The 19,516-nt window shown below is 45.0% G+C and overlaps 1 protein-coding gene across 11 annotated transcripts in view; it reads right to left on the bottom strand.

The window, feature by feature from the left end:
• SEPTIN9 (septin 9) overlaps window positions 1-19,516 on the bottom strand; it is a 948,816-nt gene that overhangs the window by 15,135 nt on the left and 914,165 nt on the right. For all 11 annotated transcript variants that reach the window (XM_069654625.1, XM_069654626.1, XM_069654628.1 and 8 more), the window contains 3 exons: window positions 14,177-14,294; window positions 7,034-7,129; window positions 5,654-5,750 (listed from right to left, as the gene is read on the bottom strand). In XM_069654625.1, coding sequence (XP_069510726.1) covers window positions 5,654-5,750; window positions 7,034-7,129; window positions 14,177-14,294 — 311 coding nt within the window. The remainder of the gene's footprint in view (window positions 1-5,653; window positions 5,751-7,033; window positions 7,130-14,176; window positions 14,295-19,516) is intronic.

Below are 19,516 nucleotides of genomic sequence, written 5' to 3'. Positions count from 1 at the left end.
TCCACGGCCTCCTGTCCAAAGTTATGTGCAATGCTAGTGTGAAGGCTACAGAAGTCTACAGTAAACAATAGGTCCTCCTTGGTGAGGCTATTGGTCGCGAGCATCTGCAGAAAGTGAGTGGTGTCCTTCGCACATGTGTGCTCTGAATTAATGGTTGAAGAAAACTCATACATACCCAGTTGTTGTAATAACCCACCTGTGGCTGCCACGATTGGTCTCCCCGGGCGGGGGGGGGGGCGGGCAGGGGGAGGTCACTACTCCTAAGTGCATTTTAGGGAGTAAATAGAAGATTGAGACTGTGGGATTGGATGAGGCTAAACATGCTTTTGTTTGCTGGAAATCCATTCCAACTCCTCAGCTCTTTTGAGTATTATGGTGTACGGTCAGTGTCGACTACACGTGAGGTCTTGTAGTGGTCTCATACACTTGTCGTAATCTGTGAGCACGACTAGTGCTCCACATTGGTCAGCTGGGCAAATGGTGATGTTGAGGTCTGCGTCTAAAGATTTGAGATAATTCACCTCTACAGATTGTAATATTGGAGTTTACTCAACTTCAGTTGCTTGAGGTCTGTCATAACAATGCTCTGGAAAATCTTACAACAGTGATCAGAGGTACAAGTGTGCTATTAGGCTTAAACCTCATCTCCTTGGGTAACCTCCAGGTCAGAAAGATCTACGCTGGGTTTTAACTCCGTGAAGGTGGTTCTCAATTTCAACTTGCATGTGAATTTGAACAAGTCAAATTTGATGTTGAACAGGTTATTAGTGTAGATCGTAACATATTTAGTGTCCGTAGTTCACGATTCATCAGTGGTTTGTCCGATAGTCACCACTAGGTTTGTTGTGTCTGAAACCTGGTTTGCACCCCTCAACTGCTTCCTTCCTCCCCTTCTTCCGTTTGAGCCCTGCTCTAATGTGGTTGTGTTTTGGAATCGCTACTGTCGTTCCAGTGTTGCCTGGATTGCCTGCCCCCTGTGCTGCTGGAGTGTCTACTGGTGAGTCTGTTGTGGTTTCCGACTCTAAAAAAACCCAGATCTGAAGAGGGGGTCTCTGCTGTCCTTGTAGGTGGATACTTGACTGCCCCAACTGTAAACCACGTCATTTAAATAGTCTCTCTTAAAAAGGTCTTTTTTTTTATTCAAGTTCCGCTTTGTAAGATTCTAGCTTGTGATCGATGTACAAATCTCCACAAATGTCTCAGTGCTAGTTCAAGAGATGGCCGGCTTGACCATCAGTTTTCTAGATGGTGAAGATTGATAGATGACTCTTGTAAACAAGATACAGTCCAGAGAATCTCTCCCCATTTATGTACAAATTCCTTATTCTCTTTGCAGAGTGTGGGTCTGAGGGGGATGCAGAGGACCCTAGGGATTCTTCGAGGCCCAATAATATCTGCCTAAGGTAGTTTTTTTTATTTTCTGTTATGTAATCAAGTTGTTTCATCCTTTGTTGAGGCTCACCGCTCCAGTTTGTTGGTCTGATTTTCTATTAAACCTAAAATGGCACTGGCTTTGTCGGCAGAAAAGCAGAGTATGGTTGCTCTTCTGTCAGTTTGTTGCTCCATGTCTTCAAACACCATTATTCAGGTGCCTCCACTCAAAAGAATGTGCAGAAAAAACAATAGACCAATATTGGCGAGTGGGGACAGCATAGACTATATATTGAATCAGCTTTTAATATGAATTAAATTTGGGGTGCACACCCTCAAAACAATGTCCACGGATGAGGCATTTACAATCTAAGCAACTACGGGACCTAGACTAGAAAGCTGACGGGGAGGGCTGCACTCCCTTAGTCTAGTATACCACCTACAAAACATTAATGTTCATGCACTCTTAATCTGCCCTTTACAGTAACAGAAGCCCCATCAAGCATTATTAAATGTACGTAAATACAGTTTGTTTCAACAAATTACATTCTGGTTCTTTGAAAAATAATGCACAATGCAGCTTCTTCTCGGACACCTCAGGAAGTCCTCTCATTGGAGGAAGCAAGCTGGAGCACTACAATCCCCAAAATGTTTCTCTTGACATCAGGGAAAGCAGTGGTTCTGAAAACAGACAGAGCCCTAGAAGGGTTAGCAAACAACCTAGGGGAATGGGCGATAAGAACCTATTGACAGTGAAGGCACATTCATCAGATGTAAGGGAGAATTTGCATTTGTGTGCTAAAATCCTCCCACATTAGAGACCCCCAGCTCTTTTGCTGGACTAAGGAGGTATTCATTTGAACCCCTGAGTGAGACGGACCTTTTTCTCCCCCTCTCCTAACTGATCTTAACTGACAAACTCCGCAGGCATCTGCTTTTTGTATAGGTATAGTGACACAGCACCTTCAGTGCAGTGTCACGGATTTCTCATAAGGTTTAAATACCTTTTCTTTTGTGAACTACAGTTCCCAAGAATAGTTAACTGAAATTGACTTTACTTACCTTTTCTCATTTAGATCCAGTACACACCATCTCATGTGGAGTGCTGGAGGGTTACTTAGTAGCCCTTTATCCCAATTCCCATCTAACATTTGTATGTTACCCTCACTAATTTAAATGGCTGGTGGCAGTGGTTTAATTTTCCCTTCCATTGTGCTTTTCTACTGCAGGCTGAACCGTCAACTGCAGTATAGAACCCATGGGTGACGTTTTGTCAAAATGGCCCCAGTCTTTTTTCTCAATCTTCTGTTTGAGGGGTCTTTCTTGGCTTTTACTCTGTGATAAGACATGTTGGAGTCTTTTGATGTCTTGCCTTTGGCAGGCTTCAGCTCTGAACCGCCCCTGTCTCTAGTGTGTCTGGAAGGACAAGATGTGAGGAAGGGTCCCAAAACTCCACTATCCTTGGTCTCTAGGAATGCCTGAATGCAGCCAGTCCCTGCTGTGCGACTGACAGCCTAGGCTGTGCATGAATGGCGTTCTCAAAGAGGACCTTTGAGAACACACCAGTGGGAAGACTTCTGCAGCTCAGTATATAGTGAATCCCAGGGGCACCAAGTACGTGGGTGCCCGGGCACCACCCAGGAAAGGCAATTTCATGAAAGTCCCTCTACATATAATGGGACTTTGTCAACCCCCAGCACCCTGTCAAGAAAACCAAAAGTCTATTCTCCTGGTGAATCCAAGATACTCAAAATCTGGAGCAGGCTGATCAGACCATGCATGCTCTGGTTACCATTAAACCTATCCAGTAATAGGAGCTAGGTTTACTCGTAACAGCTCAAATGGGCCTCAGAACAACCAGTTTGTTTTGAAAACAGGACTAACCTTTGGCCTCATGATTCTAGGATTTGCTCCATACTAATCCCGGGATCGCCAAAACAAAATCAAGATCGGGAGAACATCCATTAAAAGCACACAATGCTCCCAGGAAAATACTCAATCTCTAGCTTGAATGACGAAGAATGGGGAGGGGAAGGGCACAACCCATCACAGGAAGACTTTCCCTTATGGAAGGGCAGATTAAGAGCCACAGCCCACCCCATCCCCCAATAACAGTCATATTTAAAGGGTCCCCTCTGTCTAGAGGGCAGATCTTTCAGCCTGTATGAATGGTTTTGATTTTTCAGACTGTATGACCTTCACATTTTATGGAGCCATTGAGAGCCCAGAGGGCAGAACCAGGAACAACTTTCTATGCCCAGCAGTGTGAGCATCCATCTTGTATGGAGTATCAATCGATTATGATCAACAAATCAATATTTGGACCCTCAATGGCTGGAGGATGCCTCAGTGGGACATTGGTGGACCGACCCCCCTACCTGCTGAGCCACTCCTAGATTAAGATGTGGTAGATTGATACTGTAGGGCAGACTTGAAAAGCATACCCAACCAGAACTGCCTCATACTCAAATCTCTGAAAAAGCCAATTGCTTAGAAGATGGCGTCATGCCTGGATTAAGACGACAAATCGCTTGGTTGGAATAGCACAAGGCAGTTGTCCGATAGCCGGCTGCCCCATCCTGCACAAGCTACGCTTGTTCCCCTTCTCACCAGAGGGTGAGATTTATAAAGTGCTGGTGAAGGACTAGATCATTGGGAATAGACAGGCAACTAGGGGATGGGGCTTGGAATACAGGCCTATGCATGCCACATGGGGAGCCCCCTTTTTTCCATTCCCTCATACTAGATCTCCCCCCACCCCAAACTAGTGCTCCTATATATTTCGCCTTGTGATGCTGTGAGTGCATGGGGTTGTGGTTGTTATCAGATTGTAAATGTTTAAAATGTTATATCGAGCTCCCACCACGTTTACACAGCTCCAAGTCTCGAATGAACCCCTGACACTTCGAAGACAAGGGCCGTTGTTTCAAGATGCATCCCTCTTAATATGTACTATCTGCCGGACACTTGAGGCTGCCAGGTTCATTGTATCAAAGAGAAAATGAAAAGGGTAATGAACGGATGGGACAATATTCATCAACTGGTGCAGTTTTCGCACTGCATGACAGCTGGGCCAAGTGGCCTAGGCAACAGCAGCTCTGTTGTAAGTGGAGGAAGTTGATTAATTCCGATAAACCAGAAGCACATCCTCAGTGCCACTCTTAAGGTTGACCAAGCTCAGCCACCCTGCTCTGGGGGCTAGCAGCACTAGTCTTATTCCGCTGGCTCTCACCGGGGCTGCTGGGAAAGCTGCTTCTGCAAAGTGGGGTCAATGCTCCCAGAAGATGTACTTTGTTTGCAACATGTATGCCCACGTGGATACATACGGAACTCTCTCATTGGTTTATTTCTGGGCAACGGGGGAAAGAATACCAGAATACAGATGAAGGGGAGTATTTATCGTTGAACACTGAAGGTGGGATGGATTCCTGAACCATCGCATGCAATTCTTAAAGAAATACACACAACATAACGCTATAGCTCACATTCTGATGACTATTGGAAGCCATTATAGTGCATTTTGGGTTTGCAACGCCTCCAGAGCAACTTTCTCTCACCAGTGGACAAATCGGTCATGGCAACTGCAAACTTAAACAGAAGTCTAAAGACTACAGGCAGTGGAAGGCCCACTCCACCCCTCTGCCAGATGGTTGGGTTTGACAATTCCAGGACCAATAAAGATGGTAAAGTATCTAAAATGGGGTCAAGGCAATTAGTCAAGGATTAATTGCCAATGTAACGGATCAATATTTTTGGGGTGTAAAGGGAATTTGCCTGCCTCCATAGCTTCAATTGTGCCTTTGGCGTGTTTGTATCGCATAACAAACACCTGCCCTATAACACTGCAAAATTGAGCAAAGAAATATTTTTGAGTTTTGCTTGCAAGCCACAAATACCTTCCATGTAAGATCATTAAAATGCAAACATGTCTGGCCACAGTGAACAATGACGGGCTTCACCAAAAGTGGAGCAATATGTAGGATGGCTCCAGCTCTGGCTCCTCTGCATAGTTAATGACCACCCAAGCCTGCAAAAGGTCACCTGCCATGGAACTGCATGGCTAACCAGTTCAGTCAACCAGCTCTTGTGAGCTGATTGCGACCCATGTTGCTTGGCCAGAAGGCATGGTCAAGACCCACAGTGAGGCCCCAGCACACTAGACTATTCCTAAAGTTACAGCAGAGGCTGGGATGAGCCTCATGCTTCAATTGATGCCCTGCAGGCATACTGTGGATAAGCATATGGTGGGTAGGGAGTGTGCCAAGCAACAAGGAGCACGTACCTTCAATGGTGCCCCACTTGGTTTTCCTCCCCAGGATTCGTCGGCCATTCACCTGGTACTCCTGGTCACTGCCCACCACAGCAAACGGGATCATTTCCTGCAGAAACAAAGACAAGAGTTGCACGCCTGCCCAGGATTCCTTTAGATAAATTACATTTCTGCAACGTTTCCTCCTACTCGGACACTAAAATGGAGCCGTTACACTGCACATCTGTCGACACAGATAGTTTCACACTTAAAAAAAAAAACATTTATTGAAATCTATTTGTAATCCCGCATTATGAGCCAAACGCAGCAAGTTTGCCCTCCCCATGGTAGAGCGAGCGGGACTTTCCAGATAAACACGAGTTATCTGTACGCCAAGATCGAGGTCACTCGTGTAAATGGAACCCGCCACACGGCGCCACTCCCTCTTTAGCGGTCAAATATTAAACGCAATGTGTTCCGAGCTGGGACTGCAAAGGATCGGAAAATATACCCAGAAAAGTAAAACTCAATCACACCTCAATAGCAACTCGGTCACAGCTCCACCAGATAACTGATACTTTCAAGGAGAAGGCCAAAAAAGGCAAACACTAGAGGAGGTGTTTCTTTACCTTCGGGATTGAGTTAGCATCCAACTCTAGATGCAGACTAAAGTCTCTGCATAAATTATCCTTAAGAAGTAGCTTCAGTGAAGTAGCAGGCAGACGGCTAGACACGGTGGGGCGGGAGGGAAACACAGGCGAGGACAGGCAGTCACAACCAGAGAGGCAGACGCAGACTTAACTGGCGGCTCGATGTTTGAAAGGAATCTACATGCGTGTGAATAAATGTGCGTCACCTTTCCACCATTTTAGCAATGAACAACAGTACAATGCTTAACAGGCAGCAGCAGTGGATTGGTGGGACTATATTGCCACCTTGGACCCCTGTGGCTTTGTGCTCACGTTTGGAAAGGCTTGCCTTGCAAGATACTGTATGGTTCTATGTGAAAAGACCCCATTTAAAAAAAGTTTGAAAAAGACAGATTTACAATGCCCGGTTTTCTTTTGATCGTAAAAACAGCATTGTAAAGATCTTTCTCCCCATTGTTCCTACCCATCCCGCCCCCACCCTCTCCCGCAGGATTTTGAGCCCCTGCCAGCTCACACCCCCTGCTCAACACAGATACACATCAACACACACCCACACACTTACCTGATCTCCTCACCCTCTACTTCCGGGTCACGCAGAGCCCGTCAGACCCTGCGCGTACTCGTGTGCAGCAGGGGCGTGACAGTTTGATTTAAAAAGACTGCTCTCTGCGCGCACAGAGCGGTCTTTCTAAATCTGTCTTTTTTTCCCCACTTACGACCAGCAGTACTTGGGACACCCTCTACCGACACTCCTGCCACTTACTCGTATTTTCTCGTTCAGGAGTCTGTCTTCAGCATCCTCATCAAACTCCTTTTGTGGGTACACATCGATGCCGTTGGATTGGAGGTCAGCTCGTATCTGGAAAAAAAAAAACAAAGAAACAAAATAGGACAAGAAGATTAGAAGGGCCGAAATAACATCCCTCCATGACAGAGGCCTGGTCACACGCTGTGACGAAGAGGCCTAAGCATCCGATCCAGCTATCAGTTTTCAGTGATTTACAGTTTCCTTGCATCCAGAAAGTTAAATCTTGTAACCAGGAGGCAAGATATGAATCCTAAAGCAAATCCAGACTCATTAGGAAATTAATCTAGCCATTGTCCACCCTAGATCTAGGAAAGGTGGTCAAAGCATAGGAGTACAGATAGGGGTAAATTAAAACTATGCAAAACTAGCTATGAAGCATAATGGTAAGGGGAAAATCATGGGTCATTTACATTGCAACAAAATACAAAATGATTTCAGTACTCAATTTGAGGCTGCATTTGAAGGGGAAGAACTTGAAGAGGAATGGCCAAACTTTGTTAAAACTGGAAAAATCACAACCATTCAAAACTCTGATAAAGGTTCCACTGCAGAGAAGCTGAACAGTAAAAGAACATTAATGTTTAATTCTTTCATTTTACGATTTAAGGATTTCATATACGCAAACAAATTGGAGAGCTTGCTTTGAAGGAAAAAAGCATCTTTAATGAGTTTGTGCTGTGGCAGAAAAAAATGCCCAAGGAAAGCTGCAAGAGTGCACCAGTGGAGTACACAATTAGGAAATGTACCAGAGGCAAAACAGAATTTTCTGAAAAATCTCTGTGACCAAAAAAGATCAGTCAATCACCAAAAGAAATTGCCAGGAGAGCCGACAGATGTGTGGGTGCATACAAAGACTTTGCACAGTTAAGACTAATGCACATGAATGTAGAGCATCTGCCTACAGTAATATAGGTCTTCCGAGTGAGATTCCTGGCAACCATAATAGTTATACAAAACAGTGTGAACTTTTGAATGTACCAACGTAGCAAGTCACATACAAAATATCATGAATGGCAATTATCGACCACCCTCCTAGGGAGAGGAGTGTCTGTACGCTCCCTGCACCGCCAACTAGCAGTCTCAATCTCACCGGCCTCTCAATTTGCGGTGCCTCTTTTTATTGCGTTTTATTTAGTTCATAACTTTTCACACATTGTTTAAAACACAAATTCATACATTTCATCTGCATAATCATAACATCTTTACAAACTTTCATGATCACATTTAAGAAAGCCATTCTGGGCTATCTATTTGTCTGCCACTGTCCGGATGAAATTCTATAGACTTTAATGAGCTTTCTCCGTCAGGCAGGTGCAAGTCTGTTTCTTAAAAGACTGGAGAGTGTACATTATATTCTCCAGTAAGTTCCTCTTGTGCATCTGAGCATTGAAGAATCTTGTAGGGCCCTTGATGTTTGGACTCAATGGACCAACCAGTTGGCAAACACTCGCCACAATGAACAACATAACCAGTTGACCAATTGGAACAATGTGGCATCTAGCTACTTGGACTCGATCCTGGAAGAAATACCCTGCCTTTGTTTGCGTTTGTCTCTTTGAAAAGTGTCTTTAATGGTGTGCAAATTTGCCACTGGCAACTCTGGCAGTACCACTTCGAGCATACTGTTGTAATCAGATGCAGAGCCTGACCCCAAGATGGCCGCCTAAGGACACCCCCAGGCGGCCATGTCGCAGAGCACGCGCCCTCAGCGCGGCGGCGCCATGTCAACTATAAGCAAAGAGGTCTGGCGAGCCGCGACGTAGAAAAACCATCACGTGCGGCCCGCCAGACCTCTTCTCGGACGAAAGCAGCAGGTAAGCCCCTGCTTCACAGAGCTATCATGATACGCTCCCAGACTCATCTCTGAACAGCGGGCACACACGCTACATGCCCTGCCTCGAGAGAGATGCTAATAAAAGACGGGACCGAGCGATCGGATCACGGCTCTTGTGGGATACTTGCCATGGGAAATGGTACGCCTCCGTGCAGCCACTCGCACAGCAAAGTTTGTGCAATTTTTGGTTAATCAACTAGTTTAAAACGACAATGCCAGTATACATGGTGTCTTGACTTACATATGTGAATGTATGCACTTTAACCAGTTATTCATAACTTGGCCCCTAGGTCTCAGACTGCCTCACCCTTCCGTGCTACTAACTACATGGAAAGCGTAAGACTCCCCTTCCATTATTTGAACTGTAAAATGTGCAGTGTGTTTAAGTTGCACTAATATATATAAGACCAGTAAGGTGGATATGAATATTAATTATCAAGTAATCTGCCCCCTTCTTTTTCTCCCCATCCCTCCTGTCACCCCTACAGGGAGAGGACTTTGAATAATGCAGACGACGCTGCCACTGTAAACTAGGAGGCACCCATTTTGATGCCCCCTTAAGCCCTGAGGAATGTGGTCTACCCACTGAATACCACAGAAACCGGTCGGCTACTGGGAGACCTGACCTAGTGCTCAAGAAACAAGCACAGGCAGGGTCTTCCTTACTAGGACCCTGAAAAACAAACATCAAGGGCCCTACAAGATTCTTCAATACTCAGATGCAAAAGAGGAACTTACTGGAGAATATAATGTACACTCTCCAGTCTTTGCACCTGCCCGACGGAGAAAGCTCATTAAAGTCTATAGAATTTCATCCGGACAGTGGCAGACACATAGATAGCCCAGAATGGCTTAATATATGTGTTTTTAGCACGACAGAGTGCACCAACTTACAATTGTAAGTCCAGTAAAATATATGTACCCATCCTAACAAAGAAACTGAGTTCCAGAGTGCAATCATAGTATTGGCAACCCACAGTAGGAATACCCATAACAGTCCCTTGTGTTTTACATATACACACACACACACATTTAAGAAAGACCATTACTAAATTTCATATCTTCATTTACTTCTTAAAATCTCTCAAAAGCAAACCACCTGTATTAAAGCAACAGCCCTTGTAAGACTACAGCTCGCCATTTAACCAAAACAGCTCTTCCACCTCAAACACAAGCATCAATGATATCACTTTAGCCAGACGACGCTTGCATAACACCCGTTCCTTCCTTTCTACACGAATATCATATCCTAAACATGTATCGGACTAACATTTTCTATCATACCCTCTCCTACCTCCAAACTCTTACTTTAATATGTCTAAATTGATCTTGGGTCATTTTCTTTTGCATACTACAATATTTCCATAGTGCTTTTCTTGAAAACATATGTAACATCACAAATTGCCAAATCGTCTGCATATGCCAGATAAGGTATTCTTGTGTTGTACATTTCTATTTACCAATTAAGTGCTCATCTAGGTTTGTCAGGTAAAGGTTGAACAGGACCAGGGACAAGACACTAACCGGTTTAATGCCTCTCCATTTTGCTATTTGGGAGGTCATGCCCTCATGCCCACAGAGCTGCTCAACCGCACCTGCACCCTTGTACCTTGGTGGAGCAGTTGCCATACATAGAGAAGATGGTTCAGCAAACCGATCTTCAGTATTAGGTAAACAGACCCCGGTGAAATCCCACTTGGAACTTACTCAAGATCTTCAACTATCCACTTCTCAATTTCTCTTTGTATACAACTTGCAAAGATGTTGGGGATAGGAGTCTAGTTACTTGGATCATCTCTACTTCCTTGCTTGAACACTGGGACAACATAAGATAAAGTCCACGAAAATGGCAACTGCCCCAAAGTTATGACACTATGAAATAGAGTTTTTAATAGGTCAGCCCACAACTCCGGGTTTGCCAACATTAATAAATTACAGACCTCGTCGGGGCACGTGAGATTTTCAATTTCTTAATTAGGAACAAGATATCTTAGTAAGAATCCAGTTGGAGGTTTCCTTCATCACATATCGCAAGGCACTTCAACTGCCTTAAACCTTTCTACAATATATGCTTCCCAAGCTTCTGCTGGTATCACATTCATTAACGCTTTATTTACTCTGATCCATTATTAAATGTATACCATAGATATTTAACGAAGGGAGGCATATATTTGCTGCCACGCTGATACTTTTAAGAAGCTATAGTAAGATCCTACCCATGTTATCTCTTTTTGATCACATATCACTCATCACATTACTTTTTTCGAATCTCCCGTCTTAGTTGGCGCTTCTCTTTCTTGATTCCACTTTGTGCACATGGTTCTTCGAATCTTTGATTCTATGTGGAATGTTTCTGAACAAAAATAGCTTGGCAATCAATCCAACCCATTCTACTATTATATTTGACTAGTCATATGCTGTATAAAGGCTGCCCAATAAACACACATGGTTTGTTATTGCCAAGAGATTTTTCAGACCATCCCACTCGATTTTTACTGTTATTCACAATAACCTCATCATTTCATTATACCCATCAGTAATGGGGGACTCCTGCAAGCCATATACCTCTCACTGTGCACTGCTGACACTTGGGGAACCACCTGGTGAGGCAATGAGCCAAAACTGAAAAAGCCCCCCCCCCCCCCAAGAAGAGGGTACACATTGGAGTCACTTTGCATTATAGAGGATTTTGTAAGATGCTGCAGGCATCTTTTAAAGTCTGCCTTCGCCAATCTGGCCTGAAAGACCATGTATGTGTTCATTGGAACTAAAGAATCAGTAATTAACCTATGGCCTCAACCCTTCCCGACCCAAAAAAATGCTCCCTGCTCAGAACAAAGTTGTTTTAATACCCAGTGTAGAACAGAAAAGGCAATGTCACAGATCAATAACAAAATCCAACAGATCTCAAACCAATGAGCTAAAGGTAATACCAGGACAGAAAGCAAAGAACCCCCTGCATGACCGTCCTTCCATGTGCTTACTGCGTGCACAAGATCAGTACTGCAATCGAGTCTCGAACTTTCACAATAGGTACAATCAACGAACAGTCAACCGCAGCCATAAGTTACTGAAGAGTGCCTGTGCAAACTGCCACTTCAAAAATCAATCCTTTTTTTGGTGGATATTTCATGAACCATTTCTGCCAAACCTAGGACCCAAACGGCCGTCAGCATTCACTATACCCAGCTTAAACCAGTTAACCTACCGATTGAATTTTTTTTATTTAACCAAAAACTATGATGCTACTTTAGATTTATTAGATGGAAGGGTGAATCCCAAGGCTAAACTCTAATCGAATGTAAAGTGCAACAGCAATCCAGCTGTGTCTGGTATAGCAAAACAGTGTTGTGTGCATGTGTAAGCACTTTATTTTATGGCCGTGTTCAAACAGCACGGGATCAACCGGGCACCCCTTAAGTCCCATATCAATGTAGCATGGGCACTCATTCTTATCCCGGCAGGCTTGACCTTAACTAATGTTATAGATCATCAGGAAGCACCAAGTATTCACTCTTTCCCACTATTATCCATTTACTCTGTCGAGAGGCACACAGAGCCCATCTGGTCCCGGTGCTTGAGCATTTCTGTGTACCCAGCTCCCTACTGATGGCTCCCAATATTTAGTTTCTACTTTCCCGCTGTTCCCGCAGATTTATGAACATCAGTAAACGTCCTTTGCCATTAGATTCAGTGGGGATTCCATAAACGCATTATGCAGGCTCCCACTCTCCAGTCTTCTTACCGACAGGACATTTTTTGCAGCACTGCAGAACTTCTATATGCATGAACCAAGGCTTTACGCAAATTGCTGGATGCAAGACCAACTCAGATTCCCAAATCCTCACCAATTCGCTTCCAAAGCATACCATTTGTTGAACTAGGACAATTTAGCTGCCCCTAATCTGTCTACTCAATATGGTTTCTTCACCTTCATTTTATTTCTTGAATTTGGTTTTTCATATTTCAATAGATGAATCCTCTTTCAATACAGAAAGAGGACTCCTAATTCTGCTTAGAGAATTCAGATGTTCCAAAAAATGCTAGGCAGTACCACATCTCATTTAGACATGACTCCTACCTTTGCTAGGTTCAGGATTTTTGCCTATTACACCAGTAGCAAGTGGGAGAGAGATTTAAAATAAATTCATTCTGGGTTACCTGAATTCTTTGCTAGAGATACGTGTAGGTTATGAAACATTCACAGTAAATAAACAAAAAGGAAGGGAATGTAAAGTGTGTCCAAGGTTCACTTCCACAGGAAAGACATAGGGGCTCTTAGCACAGCGCGAGTCAGTGGGCTCAACTAATCCACGCTAGCAACATTCAGATTCTATGCAATGGTTGATTGAAATTCGTCAATTTATGTATCCATGCTATTTTTGTTTTATGGACATAGTGTGTAAAACTTTGTAATACTGAGATTTTTTTATATATGAAAAAGAAAACTGTCGATTTTTAGGTCCAATATAGGTTTAGGACCTACTCGGTCTTCCTGTGAAAGTTAACCTAGGACACACTTTACATCCACTTCCTTTCGATTGCTTACTGCATACTTCACACAAAGTTGGAAGGCTGCGATTCCCTCATCGTGGTATGTAATATTCAGCATAGCAAATGGAAGTTCATCCATTATGCCACCTGTGATTATTCATGAACTAATCATTTTCCAAAAATTCATAAGGGCACAACAGTATGTCCAGAGAAAAACCACTTCATTCTGGACAAAAGGTAACTTCCTGAAGGAGTCTGCTCGAGCCAGGAATATCTACGTGGATGTTTCCATTGCTAGAGCAGAACAACGAAAACCTACACTTTCTAATACAAAAAGTCCCCCCCAATGCATTGAATACATCCCAAAAATTAGACCTGCATATCACATACACTCATCACCCTCTCGTTTGTGGGGTATCATGGCATCGCATTCCCCATAAACCCCCACATCAAGCAATAGGATGCTGTAGCCTACCCCGTGAAGAAAAGAAAATGCCCACATTCAGCACAGTAGTCAAAGCAAGCACACATGCAAAGAAAAAAACCACTTATCCAGCAGGCAAAGGAAGCCTCATTGAAGGACCTGGATCCAGGTTGTACACTCTTATTTTACAGTTTGACCCTTTAGGGTGAAGTGGTGTGTGCTGGCCGGGATGGAATAGATCAGCGTGATGCGAGGTGGCTTAGAGACATGTGTGCACCCATTAGAAAAGTGATATATATATATTTTTTTTTTTAAAAAGGGATGGGGGTTAAACATAGAGCCTTACCCTCTGCTTAAAGTAGTCCCTCTCGTCCAGCGTTAGGGTGTCTGCTTTCGCGATGACGGGAACGATATTCACCACTTTACTCAAGCGTCTCATGAACTCGATGTCTAGCGGCCGCAGGCTGTACACGGGGGAAATAAAAGACACATCTATGAAACATCTTGGGACTCGAGAGGAGAATTCATCCTGTGCAGAAACCGTCCACTATGGGGAAAAGAGGCAAAGCACACAGACCAGCAATGAAGCACACGTGAAATCATTAGCCACTTTCTAACCAAAACCTGAAACGTGCACAGAAGGACCCCTACAAGTCACTCTAACATATGCCCCGTTGATTAACGTCTCCCATTCCGGACAATTCTGGCATGAGAGGTGTCCCGAGCAGGAACCTACTCTGGACAGAAAATCTGTTAAAGGAAAAGTAGCTGGAATTCACAGTAACAAAAAAACCCGGAATGAATTGGACCGAACAGGTTACAACTATAGGATTGCAGTCTTCCCAATTCTGCAGGTCCCTGGATGTTTCAGACTCCCAACTCCCATCGTTGCAAAGGGAGTTTTAACCTAAAATATCTACTGTGCTAAAGGTTGCAGACCCCTAGTAGTCAAAAGGGATTACATTCGAACGACTTACACGAGCCCGATGTGTGTGCACGAAAAGAGAACACCTGCATAAACCTCATGCTCCACTCTGCACGCACACACGGAAGGACAATCTTTGCAGTCCACTTCAAGAAGCGCATTCGAAGCATCAAAGACACAGAAGGCCAGACTTTGAAACATACAGGAAGGCAGGATTTGCGCAGGTTCTCTGGGAGAGGGACCAGCGCCGAGGTATGGCAGCAAAGGTGTTTTCCGGATATCGGTCCATGCATTTAATACTACCATCAGTTCTAAAATCGGTACGACTCAAGCCAATGGGGTTGGACTTAATTATCAACAGCCAGTCAGTTCCCAAGTGCCCACATCTGCACAGGCTGGAGGAGGCCGTGGGCAGTTTTCTCAGTAATACTCAAGGCTCTAAACTAGGGTGATCAGATTTTTCACACAAAAAACCCGGACAGGCCATAGACATAGAAGTAGGACTAACATAAATAAACAAAAATACAGTCCTACTTCGTCTATGGCCTGTTGCGGGGGCTCGGAGGGGGTGTGCTCACATGCACACCCCTCTCATTGGAGGAAAGTGGCAGGGGACGGGAAGGGGGAGGAAATGGGACCGTGAAATGCTTTTCACGCCCCCATTCTCGCAGTTAGAGTTGCGCCGGGACCCGATTTCTAGATTTCAAAATCGGGTCCCGACACAAACAGTGACCATGGTCACCCACCATTGCAAACTCCGGACGGGGTTTGCAAAATAAAAAAAAAAAAAAAAAAAAACTATCGTGACCCCGGGACGGAGGGCGATTTCACCGGACTGTCCCGGGAAAACCGGGACGTCTGGTCACCCCATCTAAACCCCGTTGGTCCCCTTTATATGCTTTGGGGGTGTGCCTGAAGCCTTTGAGCAAAGAAATGCAATCACAGCATGGGGGTGGGTGAAAGGGAGGGTTCGACTATGCTCAAGATTCCCAAACATAGCCAGTACGGACCATAGGCTGCCCCAGCCTCATCCAACTCTCGGGCGGCCAGGAAGCCAGATTGAGGCCTGTGTCCGTGGACCCACAATTTGAAACCCACCAATCTGGAGGGCCCTTAGTTTTACTCGGCTAAACTTTAAAACAGAGGAAGATCAGCGTGAAGGTTGGAGCGAGTAGGAGAATCATCAAAGTCTTCGGGCCAATGGCAGAGCTCAGGCACAATTCTCCTTCACAGCTCAGCAGCATGCGAGAGGCTCAAGGGGCATGTTGGTACACTGATATCTTGCTCCTTCATCTCGTGACTCCTTGATTTCACCTCACCCCAATCCGGCACTGGTGCCATTATGTATTCAAACCCAGGTCCAAGACTACCGTTCACTCCAGTATCTAAGACTGTTAACCATATGGCTGGACACACTATTTAAAAGGAGCAGGCAGTCCAAGCAGTGTATAACTAATAGAAGCAAGAATAACCAGACTAGATTATGGATTTACAGTTCTGTAGACGACTGAAACACCTTGTAAAAGCACACTTAAGGTCGCAGGGAGATCGTCAAAAGCTAAAGACTCTACGAGCAGGGAAAAGACATCTAAAAAGGGAGTACGACACAGGATACCCTTTAAATGATCTGCTGAACGAACATCTCACCAACATTTAGACTACAACCGCCACATCACTTTCACGACTACAATTCAAAAGGTACCCTAAAGAATGGAAACTCATGCACTCCAGTTTAAGGACTGGCGACTGAGTCCCCAGAGATGTTGCACGACTGGATAGCAACAGTGAACTGGTAGTCACCCGTGGAGCAAGAGACCAAAGCCTCTTCACGAGGCAACTTCAGCACTGAGAATATGGCATTACCAGGAATAGCACAAGCTCCTCTGTCAAAGGCTATATCAATCAGGGCCATCATTACAAGGACCAGGCCCAATCTGGCCCATTATGATGATGGCCCACTGAGCCTAAAGATGTCCAAATAGAATAAAACTGGACTTGGAGGAACTAGCTACGGGAGGTCCATGGTCTATCTTGCACCAACTCAGATCCAAACAGCGGATCCCTCGAGTGCAAGTGGCCATGCCATGAGCAGCTACAGTACTGAATGCTGAAAGCAACTAGGAGAAGGTCCTATTCATGTCCCCCATGTAACTACTTGTAAAACTGGCAATACATATCTTACAAGTTATCCCAAGAAGGCTGAAGGTCACTTCATTACACAAATAACAGCAACAGCGTGTACTGTGGGCGAAGTAAGCAAAGTGCTGACGGCAACATGCATCTAGGGGACTGCAGACCAATTGCCCTGTAGTAGATACCCTACAGTACCACCAAGCATGGGTCTCCCGTTCACACAGAGCTCCTGAACGTTTCCACCGAAGGAAACGCCAGAACTGTTACTCAAGAAATGCATTGCCTTGAGTGATGCTCAGACAAAGACCTGGCATGGGGAACCGGTGGAACCAGAATCCCAGCACAGTGAGGCATTGTCGGGCAGGTACAGCTCAGCAACTCGGCCTTCCTAGGCACATTTCGCTTGGCTGGAAGCAAAGGAAATCACGGCCTTGGCAAGTCGGCACACATTGTGCTGCCCGACTGGAGCAGGAGAATAGAATTCTTTGCACTGGGTGATTTGCTGCTGTTGACATAGGACGGAGCTGGGAAAAGACAACAGCAACGCCAGAGTTGCTCAAAAGGGCTTTTCATGCAGCAGGCAATCAGTCGATTTTACTCTACAGGCCAGTGCACCCCCAATCTGAAAGAGCCCACACTAGTAAGAGGCTACAGATGCGCCAGGAAGCCAAGGCCCAAATGCCATTTAAAAAAGGGATTTGAAGAAACTATACAGAATTCGCTCATTTAAAAAATACAAATAGTTCAAATCATAGTTCTACATGTATATACATTTAACCATTACTTTAATAACTCAAGCAGATGTGGGGCAAGTCCCATCTCTGCACTGCAGGGGCCCATTTCCCACTCTTATTCCAGCCAATTGTGAGTTTTCTTTCTGTGGAGGTCCCAATGGGTTCTGCTGCTGGAATGACGGATTTAGACGCTCACCTTACAACTACCAAGAGGACTGGTTACCTGACACTCTGCGGCAGTGAAGGGGTGCATCCCATTTACAATGAATGCATGCACAAGTGACAGAGCGTAGCAAGGGAGCGCTAACCAAACTAGGCAAGTGTGGGGGCGGGAAATGATGTAATAAAATAGTGCATATTTTGTACACTGGATTTTTGCCCATTTTGGAGTGCAACCCAGAAAAATAAAAGATGCAACAGCAACATTTCCAATGCATTTTCAGGCAGCCTTTGCCCACAAAATATACCAGTATTCTGCCTGGGTAAAAAGCCTTTTCGTAATGGCTGTGCCCAAACAGGTCCATGCTGACTGCATCAATATATGCCATTACAAGCTTAGTTCTTCAGAATGCCAGTAATGATGCAACAAAACAGATCCATGCATGCTGCACCAATATACGACAGTATCTTCACGCAAGGACGCTTTTGACTTGCCCATAATGCCAGTACAAAAATAAAATACTATGCCAGGAAAATATGTCCCTGCTGCTTGCACCAATGTACCATTGCACCCTGTGAACCCTCCCCAATCAGAGGCTTTGCTCCCCAGCCGAAACACATTCATACATACGCACACCCTTTCAGCATACAGTGCTCTCATTCCCACACAGCCATACTATATGCACACTGACTATTCACAGACACATTATTAATACAGCTCCTTGCTTGTATGCACAGGTACAGAAGGTTTTTTCTTTGCCTTACCCGCTCCAGACGTTGCAAAGATAGCCCTTCTGCTCCAGAGCACCATGCAAACAGAAAGGAAGGAGAGTTTCTTGGTTTCCACATCTGAAGTGGTGAAAGAGAGTGCTACCATCTTGCCACTATAGGACTAGTTAATGCGATACTCTCCACCTATAACTCCCAAGACACGGTAGTTCCACAAGGCGCATGCCTATCTGCCCCCCTGTTCAATCTACTTGATCACCCTCCCACCAATGTGCTACAACTACACAGACGACACTCAACTAATTCTAAAACTCCTGAACTCAAAACCCAACTCCCGACCTGACCTGGCTTCCTGCCTCCTTGACACACAACTCTGGATGACCCAAAGCCACCTCCTGTTAAACCCCTCCAAAACGGAAATCATGGTATGTGGCAACTCCTTCTTCCGCACCCTCTACCATGGCCATCCGCCATGGGCAACTCACCGACCCCCTCCAAATAAAGGAAAAAACTTGGATGCACCCTTGAATCTGACCTAACACTCTTGCGCCAAGTCAACGTCTCAAAGTCCTGCCACTACCACCTTAAAACCCTTAGGCGCATCTCTCTCCTTTCCCTCCTTTCCCAACAAACTCTCCGCGGCCCAATCAATCGTTATATCAAGACTGGACTACGCAAACTCCCTATACCTCGGAATCCATGCGTACCAACTGAATAAACTCCAAAGGGCACAGAACGCGGCAGACAAATTGCTACTTGCGCTTGGCCCAAGAGACCACATCTCCCAGCCCTTACGACGCTGCACTGGCTTCCAGTAGCCCGAAGGTTGACTTTCAAAACCATATGCATTTCACATCGAGCACTGCATAAAACCGGACCTCAATATCTTCAAGACAAGCTAAAACCCTATCACCCCCCTACGCACCCTAAGATCAAGCTCAGCCGGCGTCCTAGTCATACCGAAGACAAAGTCAGTCAGGTTAGGCGGATCATCATTCTCAGCCTT

This window comes from Ambystoma mexicanum, chromosome 3q (genome assembly GCF_040938575.1).
Source record: "Ambystoma mexicanum isolate Mex_15411 chromosome 3q, UKY_AmexF1_1, whole genome shotgun sequence".
NCBI classification, from domain to species: domain Eukaryota; kingdom Metazoa; phylum Chordata; class Amphibia; order Caudata; family Ambystomatidae; genus Ambystoma; species Ambystoma mexicanum.
Note: the sequence above shows the minus strand (reverse complement) of the source record. Positions and strands in the feature narration are given on the sequence as shown.